This window comes from Pagrus major, chromosome 2 (genome assembly GCF_040436345.1).
Source record: "Pagrus major chromosome 2, Pma_NU_1.0".
Taxonomy (NCBI): domain Eukaryota; kingdom Metazoa; phylum Chordata; class Actinopteri; order Spariformes; family Sparidae; genus Pagrus; species Pagrus major.
The window spans coordinates 29,141,292-29,152,827 of NC_133216.1; the positions used below are offsets into that span (position 1 = coordinate 29,141,292).

Genomic DNA, 11,536 nt, shown 5'->3' on the forward strand with positions numbered 1-11,536 from the left:
TGTCTGCCATCAAACTCAATCCTAACTGCACCAAAAATATTTTACTGCAACATGAAGGTGTGCGTGTTTGTTCAGTTATTAATGGGAACAAGGATTTTTGCCAGCTAATCACTTAGACCATGACATGTATTGTATATCACAACAGACTGCAGGGTAGACAACTCTCATATGGAATTGATATTTTCTTTTTTATTCAGAGAGGGTTCTTATCTGTTCTATTCAGCCAAAGTCAGCGGGATTCTTGGCATGTTATACAGTAACAGTCTGTTACAAATCTGGCTATATTGTACAGATTTTGTCCTCGCATAAATCCAATCCTGTTCATATCAGTGATGTTCATATCACATTCTGTATTAGTAGTCCAAAGAGGAGGCCCATTTTCACATGTATAATTAGCTAAAAGTACTGCTTATTATAATTCTGAGAGCACTGCACTAAGGCCAGCAGGGTTTAAACTTATTTACTAACCACAGCTGGTCTGATTTATCAATGCAATTTACATGACAGATGTATACTCTAAAGTAAATTACACTGCTTAAAATATGTAAATGCTTCTCAGCCTGATCCCTGTGGGAGATGAACCCTTTAACCTCAGCTGTGTCAGCATCAATTTCTACCCACTGAGCTGCATAAAATCCATTGGAACCAAGGATGAGTGGAAAAATCTGACTCCAGAGCTGACCTCAGACCTGGCTGCAGTGTGTGAACTGACCTTGCAGTTGTGGCAGTAGTTTTCTCCGTTCTTTCCCGGAGGAAGAATGATTTCCCCCGTTGGGATCAGCTGAATCCTCAGTTCCATCATGGTTCACTTTTTCTTTATTCCCTCGTCCCTTTTCGTAAAGTCTGTTTTCTTTGGTCTCGTCTGTTCTTCTCAGACTGATAGAAGTGTCAGAGGAAAAATATTGCACCTCTCCCCTCACGTCCGTTGGCAAATCCGTAGGTCAGGCAGAAAGAGAATGCGTCTAAAAGACTATCCCAAAAGATGCCTGAAAAGCAGAAACTGACTTTAACTCTCATAAGAAATACAGTATGTGTGAATGGATCTCTCCCACATGCATATGAAGAGAAATGCCTCATCTTTCAAGTGGGAGCTCTTACCTGACAGAGAAAATTTACTTCATGACAAGAAGATCAAAGGGGGGAAAACAAACATTGGCGCAGAGATTTGGAGTTGGGATGTTACCTGTTGCGGAGCGGAGAGTCACAGTGAGGCCGCCTTCCCCTCACTGCAGCCAGAGGATGTTGCCTCTCTAGTTGAGGGATCATGGGGAGGATATGGAGCTCGGCTTGTCCTGAGATGGATGTCACATGCAGAGGATATGTGTCTTTTGTCTTATCGGTGTGTGTGTGTGTGTGTGTGTGTGTGTGTGTGTGTGTGTGTGTGTGTGTGTGTGTGTGTGTGTGTGTGTGTGTGTGTGTGTGTGTGTGTGTGTGCCAGCACGCGTGTGCACATGTGCATTCATGAGGAGATAAAAGTGTGTGTGTAGTCATAGGGGATGGTAAACACATTTGTCTCTTGAATGAACATATAATATCATGCCGTATGTGTAAATTCTTAGAAGGTGTACTGATTTTCTTTTTTTAATAATAAAGAATTAATAGAGGGAGTAGTCTAGTTTGGTGGTTCCCAACCTTTTTTTTCTGAAATGCTCTGTCTTTTCAAGTACCTTAATCGACACCACCTGACATGTTCTGACGTGTTGTTTAGGCTATTTGTTGTCAACAGGAATTTATTTAATTCTACAAAAATGTATATTGTTACAATATGTGTTTCATTTAACGGAAATGTCAGTTTTTAGGTGATGGTCGTTTTAGTCATGTTTACATTTACATGAGTGGCAGAATATGTACATTTGAACTGTTTGTCCAGTGTTTTTAGCTCAATAGTTCAAGCATTTATCCATTCTTTTTTTGCACTACTTTTATTTTTTTCACTATTTATCCATTGCCTTTAAGCTAGCTAGCCAATAAAATTATTGATTCATTGCTTTTAGCTAAGAATTTTAACTAGACCCTATTTAACATTATAACCTAAGCTAATCATTTCAACAATTTAATGAATCATCATTTTTTTTAATATACTTTTCACCATTTACACATTTAGGTCATGCAGAAAGAGAATGTGTCGAAAATACTATCCCAAGAGATTCCTGAAAAGCAAAAACATTTTTACTCTCATAAGAAATATGGTGAAAAGTAAAGTAAATAAAACTCTCTCCTGCATACATATGAAGAGAAATGCATCTTTCACAAGGATCTATGTTTATTTTCATTACTTTTAGCTAACTATTTAAACTATTTAATGCTATTACTACATAAGTTAAGTAGTTTAATTATTTATCCATTAGTCTGAGCTATTTCACCCGTTTATCCACAGCTTTGAGCTAAACATTTCAACTATTTAACCATTAGACTACTTTTAGCCTTCTCACCAGTTCTAGCTAGCTATCTATTTCAACTGTTTATTCATTACTTGTAGCTAACAGACTCAACAATTTAATGTTATAACTACACTAGCTAACTATTTCAACTATTATTATCCATTAGTTGGAGTTGGTTATTACACACATTTATCCATTACTTTTAGCTCAACATTTCAACTATTAAGGACCTGAACACCAAATGGTGCAAGGACTCTCCTGAAATGGAAGCATTTGTTCTCTCAGATGAATTGCTATTTTGAGGCTTTCACATGCTCAAAAACTCAAAACAAAATTCAAACATGGCAGAAATTTACAAGGTTATTTGGTACACGACATGTATCACACAGAGACCTAAAGCCTCTTGTCACCATGACCCTAAGCTCAATAGTCTGGAAGTCTGCTAGTGCTAATTTTTGGTGATGTGCTTGTGTTGTACTTTAACAAACTCCTCCTCAATTTTTAACCTGATGGACCTCAAATTTTGCGAGGGCAATCTTAACACTTTTGCAATGAAATGTTATCAAAAGCTTCTTTGAAGGGCGTGGCTGTGTCAGGGTGGCAATATCGCTTATATAAATAAAGTTGCTGTAAGTCTACTGTGCATGGTCAAATCTGCTGCAAACTTATCACGTTTGGTAAAAGTCCCAGGCTTAATACATTTATATTCCAATATTCAGTTACAGTCATATCACCCCTACTTTTCCTGGACGGATGACCAAATCTGCCTCAAACCTCGCCAGAAAACACTTGAGACCTTGATGATGCTGTATTGTGAAGATTAGGAGTTTTTGTTGAAGGGTGTGGTCATGGAGGCAAGGCGAAGGCCAGTGTGGTGCCAAAAAACAGGAAATTGATATAACTTTACACAGTCGAATCTTCCCCAAATGTCACATGTTTGATTAGAGTCCCTGCCTGGGGACATTGACATGCCACTACTCTCTAACAGTCATAGTGCAACCTAGTGGCAACAGGACATTACATTTCTCTATTCTATTACAACAGCCCCTGCAGCTCGTTTGACTATATATCACACCTACATCTACAAAAAAAGCCTATTGGTGCCACTACCCCAACTCAACAGGAAGTCAGCCATTTTAAATTTTTCTACAAATTTTTGGCGATTTTGCACGTGTTGTATTTTAACAAACTCGTCCTACAGCTTATCCCGATTGCCTTCAGAACATGGTCAGAAACAGTGAACATTCTGAGTTTGTGTTGAATGGTGTGACCGTGGCGGCACGGCGAAGGTCGATGACTTGCCATAAACAGGAAGTTATTGCAACTCCACTGGTCAAATCTGCCCCAAAGTCCCAGCCTAAACACATTTACATGTCAATATTCAGTTATACTCATAGCACTTCCTAGTGACAGCAGAAACTGTGACCACATCTCCCACACACAGGATCAGAAAACACTTAAGACCTTAATGGTGCTTTATCATGATTAAGATAGTGAGTTTTCGTTGAAAGACAGCCATTTTGCGGCGTGGCAAAGGTCGCTGTGTTGTCTTGTTGTCTCTAGACCACTGTACTTGGTCGAATCTGCCCATAACTTCACGTTTGATAAGAGTCACAGCTCTAACACATTAACATACTGATATTTGCTTACTGTCATAGCGCCCCCTAGTGGCAACAGAAAAATGAAATGTTTTTATACTTCTATGTTCTCCAGCTAGCCTAATCCACCTCAAATTGTGCAAGAAAACCCTTAACGCCTTGATGATGCTATATAGAGAAGTTACTGAGTTCTCATTGGACAGCGATGCAGTGGCGGGGAGTTATTCACTATGAAACAGGAAGTACTTATTAACTTCTGTGTAAATGGTCCAATCTTTCCCAAATTTTTCACATTTGATCAGAATCCCACCCAAAACACTTCTACAAGCCAATTTGCGGGTATACTCACTGTGCCACCTACTGGCAACAGGAGGTAAGCCTTTTCAGATTTTTTTTACCTACATTAGATTTTCATGGTGCTGTCTTGTCTTGATATACTTCGACCTAACATGTAATTCTCTAGCGCCATATAGTGGACACAAGAATCTCTGGTCTATTTCATCTTGTTGTTTCCACTTAGCTCCTATTAGGTAATTAATGGCAATGTTTTTATTATAGCACACACACGTACACAAACACACCCTGGGTTGCTCTGAACAGGGTTTCCTCTTTGACCCAGCATCCTGCCTTAGACATTATCAGTACCCACCCAATAGATTGCGTGTGTGACGTATGTGTGTTAATGTGTGTGTGTATGACGGAACACACTTGCGCTTCCCTTAGGATATACAAGCAAGACTCACGTGTATGCATGCACTCTCTAAAAAACAAATAAGGTACTTGTGCTTTGTAGCAGTGCACTTCCTGTCCCCAAGGACCAGACTAACCAGGGCCTTGACACTCCACACACTCCACACACACAAACACACACACACACACACACACCATATTGACAGATGGTTAGTTTCCAGGGTTAGGAGGTAAAATGTGACATTGCAGCCATACATTCTGTTGTTGTAACAGAAAATATAAACAGCTTCACTGCGGTAGATAAACGGCCATCATTTGGATGACCTTCCTGACCCATCGGATGACTCCAGACACCTCCCTGCATTCCTGTTTGCTTACTGTCAGCAGTGTGGGACACATCCAGTTACTTGTGCACATTATGCATTGTGCAATTTTTTGTTAGCATTTCATGCTGTCTCAATACTGCTTTCTTATGTAGATCATCCTTAAGAAACTCATTTTACTTGAAATATATGGTATCTTTGTTGAAATAAATATGAAATGAGCAGCAGTGTTTAAAGAAAGTTACACTGTGTGAGCTTCTGAATGAATCACAGATTGTAAATGGGGAACAACATTTGTGTGGAAGGGCATCAGAGGCTTCTGGTGAGGGAGGGGAAGTGACAGTGACACACATCCTTTGACCTCTGACCCCAGCTGGAGGCATTCCTGACAGCCTGGCATCAACAGGAAACCTGTATCCTTGAGACACACACACACACACACACACACACACACACACACACTACACAGCGGTTCAGCCCAGTTCCATTCTTAAGTAAGACCACATAGTTTGGAAATGATTGACCTCCAAAATAAATACACTACTGCTGCTTAATGTTGAATAAAAGTGAAATAAAACAACAGAGTGACCACAAACACACATCATTTGTAGTGAGGTTATATGGGAGGAATATTCTTAAAGGTTCCTACAAAGGTAGATTTTAAGAGTTTACGAAAAAAATCAGATCAGAAAACACACATTCTGGTAGTTTCTTGGCTGTACAATTGATACTTATAGACACTCATGTTAATATATCTAGTGTTTTGTTTAATAGTTTCTAGGTATAGAGATGAATACCACCAACCTGATGCCAAAAACAATCTGAAAGCTGACTGAGTTTCTTTGGAAAGACAATGCTCCTCTACTTACTGTAAATTCATGTCACAGATCAGTTGTAAAAGCTCTTTTCCTATGTTCCTCCCCAGGTCATCACATCTGTTATCATACTAAGACTGTGGAGATTACACTTCCTTTCTCTTGTATTCTATTGCCCTTGAGAAGCATCTCAGGGTTACAGTAGTAGATGTCAGGAATCCTCTAAAAGGAATCCTCTATTCACTTTCCATGTATAGAGTTTGTGTGCTGTGTGTGTCACCATGTGTTTCCTTTGCTTCAACAGACTGAAGGTGAGTCATAATGAGGCAGAGAGACTCTGGAAACAACCTGGCAGGGTCAACACACACACACACACACACACACACACACACACACACACACACACACACACACACACACACACACACACACACACACACACACACACACACACAGAGAGAGAGACATGCACACACTCCAAACCAACAGCTGTGATAACAACAATGATCTATTAACAATAAACAACCATTTTAATTTCATAATAATCATAATTATTATTATGATCATTATAATCATGGCTGGGCTTCTAGACTTGACTAAAAAGAAATGTGGCTTATTTTATACTCCTCCTGCAACAAGTCTGTGCTGCCCAATATGATTAATCTCTAAACCTCGGCAATAATTAACTAGCTTTTTAATATTTCTACAAATTTTTTATTATTCTCATTAAAATAGTTCTGTATTTGGTTATGATAGCTGTGGGCAGGGGTATTGTATTCATTTCTAGGTTGATAACAATAGATAAATATTTGGTTTAAATAATTAGAGTTGGAGTAGTCAATTTGCTATATTATAAACTCCAATGTGTCAGCTACTGGTATAATGTATTTAAGCAGTTTTATGAAATATGCACAGGTTGCAAAATTGATTTTAATATCAGTCACTCCACTGTTACAACAATCCCAGTGTACAGGGACAGTTGTAACATATAATATAAAAAAAATATAAAATATAAAATATACATACCTAATCAAAAAATCTAGTCAAAAAGTCAAAAACTAAAAAGAAAAAGACAATTTATCATCCATGTTATTGTGACCATTCGTTTTGTTTTTAAATAATTATTACCTTTTATCACAATACATGAAAAAAGATGGAGAGCTCTCTTCCTCTTTCTGATATTTGTCATGCTGCAGGCAAACATTAGCATGCAATGCAGTGGACACATTTTACTTGACCGACTTCAGATTCGAAGCCAGTGCCTCAGTCAGGGGCACAGACTGGAGAATTAACCTAATACATGTTTTGATGATGGAGGAAACCGAAGAAAGTATGGGGAGATCATGTAAACTCACAAAAAGGGCCCTGCCCAGGATTTGAACCCAGGACCGTCTCCACAGTGCTGCTGAGCTAGCTCATCTACTTTATGCAGGCCTTTAGATTTTTAGAATACGAATGAAACTTGAAACCAGTATCGCCAGCCATGTCTTGACTCGTTAGCCATTTCTATTGTATTTTTATCTTACAAAACAGGAGAGATTAGCCAAAATGTCATCTGGACCTAAAATGGACCTATAGTTAAGTTGTGTGAAAACTGAATTACCCATTATCCACTTTTATATAATCAGTAGTGTTTAATATAATCCAGTCTAAAACCAAATCAAATGAGTTTGTTTGTAACATGTTGGGTGGTGGTGAGTACTAAAGTTAATGTGACAGGCCTGTGGGGGTAAGCACTGTCAAAAACAACTGCATTTCATCTGTTACTACTGTCATGATGAACAACAGTGATTCACTGATACAGTGATCATATTTTTCACAAGGAGCCAGTACATGTGACCCACACACCTTTCCTAGAATCCAGAGATGTGGATTGTGGGTGTGGTCTCATCATGCACAGACACATTGAAACCCATTTAAATTCATGTTTGAAAGGGCGTAGGGCCGGACAGAGCAAGCTGCAGTTCACAGGTTCATCCTGCTGTATATTTGTGGTACAGTCCTGTAACCAGATCCCACATGGAGGCTGAGCCCAGACCCGCTCAGACCAGGGCTGAGTAAATCTCACAAGTGTTGCCTGAAAATAACCCTGGCTATTTATAACTTCTGTCTCTGCAGCAGAAGAGGAAGTTCATAATATTTCATTGACGTTTGTTCCCTGGGTCGTACTCTGCGAGCAGTAATCTTGCTCCGACAACAGAACGCTCTGGCAGTTTCCACAGGAAGACAGAGGAAGCTCGAGGACGCCGATTAGGCTGCAGATGTGTTGAAGAGGAGGCCATTGCCTCCAAACACCCTCTGGAGGGCCTTCAAACATAATGAGTGAAAAGTTAAGCTGTTGTACCTTGTTATGTTCCCTCACAACACATACACCCCCTTATCCTGTGGAAATATGGACATTATTTTAGAGTGAGAGATGTATTTCAGATTAGCTGGAACTTGCTGCCCTCTTGAGGTTTCATGTTACAACAGGTTGCTCAGTGGAAGAGAAACCGCAAGACACCATGCCAACCTGATCTGTCAACGAATCCCCCATTGGTTAGTGTGACAGCTTTATAGTTGAACATCGCTGACTGAGAACAAGTTCTGCAGACTGACCCGACTGAGCAATAATCTCCTTTTTAATATACTGAAGTGTGCACAAGTCTCACAGAGGAGCTTTGTATTGCCCACAATATGTCTCGTACTAGGTTTTTCTAAAGCACTGGTTGACAAACGTTTTTTTTGTCCCCTGTACCCTGTCAGATAAACCTTCATTGACACCACCTGACATGGTCCAAATGTGCGAATTACCTCTGCCAAAGAGCTTGTGTTTTCACCTGTGTCCTTTTGTCTGCCAGCAGGATTGCACAAGTACCGAATGATGATTTCCACAAAACTTGGATGGAGGATGGATCTCGGCCCAGAATACGACCCATTATTTCTCATTATTTTGCTGTGTTTGGGACCTTTCTGGGCGACAGTGATCCACTTTGGAGTACGAACTTACATACATAATGAAAAATATATATCAGAATGCATAATCGCTCTACAATTCATCTTTTTCCAGACATCGGCCCAGTTTACAAACAGCAACCAAAAAAAACCCTGCATAGTATGCCTTTAAATATATGGAGGTGGATATTTATATATTATATATTTATATGTTTATGTATATTGTTCCAGTTTTTTGTTTTTTTCCCCAACAATTGACCTGTCACTGTTTAGGTTGGTTTGGTTTGGTTTGCGTTTGTACTTCTACTTCTAGCAGAGGCTGGATGTTTCATCCATTTATCTGTTATCTCATATAAAGCATATAGCTGTCTATTTTAACCATTTAATCATCATATTTGACTAAAGATTCCAATCATTTATTGACAACTTTAAGCTTTTTCACATATCTCAACTATGCATCCATTTACCCAGTTGAACTGTTTATCCATTACTTGTAGCTACTATTCGGCCATTACATTTGTCTAGCTTTTTTCACATGTTTCAAAACTTTTGGTTAACAATTTCTAACAGTTACATGTACCTATTTGAATTGTTTATTCATTACCTTTTCATATCGATTTCAACCATTTATCAATAACATTTAGCTTACTTTAAACATCCCCACCTGCTAACTTGTTTTTGCAAACTCACAACTGCAACAAGTTATGTTCAGGAGTTAGAACTGATTGATTTTAAAAAAGTTTTTTTATTGCTCCATTATCTTTTCACCCTTAAGCACCATATTTACAAGAACCACATATGAGGTTGAAAGAACAATCTGACATCTATAAGACGCTCTGTATCAGGAGTATCACTACAAGGTGAGCTTGTAATATGACCTCTTGTGGCATCCTCTTGTTTTGCTAATGTGTGTAATGCATGCTGGACTGGTGTGAAAATTCTAATGCAGAGCAGAGAAGCAGAACAGACTAAATGCTAAAGTGAGGTGAAAAATGTAATCAAGGAGATAAAGCTGCTGCAGACCTTGATACCTGGCAACAACCATCACTAGAAAGGCATGATCACAGGCTGACGTTTCTAAGAGAGAAAAAGGAGATATAGTAGTAAAGTATTAAAATTCATTTTAAGACAATGCAATCAGTGTAACAGATACAATTTCTGAGATCATTTTTAGCCTCTTCTCAAGGCTGGATTGTCAGTTGGGAAAAGTGGTCAACTGCAGGTCGCCAAAGCCCCAGTGTTACTGTGTGTCTAGATTTGTTTATTTGTGCTCTCTCTTGTAGAGGGGCCATGTGTACAGATCTAGACCTAAAACCTTAATTAGTTGGATAAAGTTGGATATAATTACCAAAATAATATATTCCAATGAAGCACAGTATGTATTGGTAGATTTCTGTTTCTCGGATAAAAATGTGATAAAGTTGCCATCTACAGTATAGCATGTTGTTTGCACTGTAGTTGATACTGTTTGTGCTCCCAGTCATTTCAACACCGGCCCTGTAGTCTGGTATTAATCATGCTAATGTTTTACCTTTAACGTAGCAATGACATACCAGTGGTTACATTTTTAAAGTGCCACAGCCTTAAGAGGAAGATGACTTCAGTGTCACTTATGAATAAAACAGGTTTAACATTGATTTACTGCTTGAATAGTGTTGCAAAGGGATAAAGCTGAGTTAGTCATATGGCATCGTCTCTATTTACCTACCCCTCTTGGACACATCCTGTCATCCACATTTGGCAATGTGTCAGGGTTGACCCTGTCCACATCTCGTCATAAAAACACACCAGTCAGCAACAACACTATGAAGTGATTTGTGGGAATATCCTCTTCTTGTGTGTTTCAGATCTGACCCTGCAGAGGGCACTAGAGGAGCAAATGCACAACCATCTAGTTAGCGGGTAAAGTCTTTGCATAGGTGTATGGGAAAATAATTGTGGTCTGGTTCTTCCTTGTTTTTTTGTCACATAGAATACTCTCCCCTGTATCCATGTATAATGTCAATATTATTCACTCTTCTAGAGTGAGTATGATTACAGAAACTATAAGGATTTGATTTAATCGGATGTGCCCACTGACCCATACACTTCTTACAGTAAACTGAGTTAGTAAATGCGAGATGGATGTAAGTGTAAATCATAATAAAAATATATATATATATAGATCCCTGAGCCAGATGAAAAGGAATGAAATAAAGCAAAATGTGGCACAAACTCTGATGTAAAAACCTTTAACAGTACTCTACTGTTGATTGATGGGTAAAAATTAATAACCATCATTAATAAATGGCATGTTTATAGTTAAGTTATTTCACTGCTAACAATGAAACATTTTTTAAAATTGTTTATTGCAAAGTTGAAACTAATGTTTATAATACTTTGTAAATGGTTAAAGTACCGTGTAGTGTTAGAATTGCTTAATAAATCGTTAGCATTTCATTATTCATTAACAGTGAAATAACTGTCAACTACAGTTTATCTCTAATTTTTCCATGTATTAACTATGGTTATTATATAGTGTTGCTGATTGATCCTGCTTTGTCACACTTCAGTCTACATGCAGCAGGTTTATCTTCCACCTTGAGTGTTGACTTAATATTGTTCGATGGCACCAAGAATCTGCATGTTCTTCCTTTGGAAAGATGTTGGAAACAGAATCTCCAATCTCTTCACTGCATTTTGACTTCCATTATCTCCATTTTTTCATGCTCACATCTACTGTCTGCTGTGTATTACATACATTAGATACATTACAGGGCTCCTGTCGTGACAAGAATGGAAGGTTTTAAATGGAC

General features: G+C 38.5%; 1 protein-coding gene across 1 annotated transcript in view; it reads right to left on the minus strand.

Annotated features, from left to right (window-relative positions):
- LOC141009122 (unconventional myosin-Ic-like) overlaps positions 1 to 884 on the minus strand; it is a 66,688-nt gene extending 65,804 nt beyond the window's left edge. The window contains exon 1 of the mRNA XM_073481553.1: positions 713 to 884. Within this exon, the coding sequence (XP_073337654.1) occupies positions 713 to 802 (90 nt within the window). The 5' untranslated portion in view covers positions 803 to 884. The remainder of the gene's footprint in view (positions 1 to 712) is intronic.
- Positions 885 to 11,536: the final 10,652 nt, after the last annotated feature.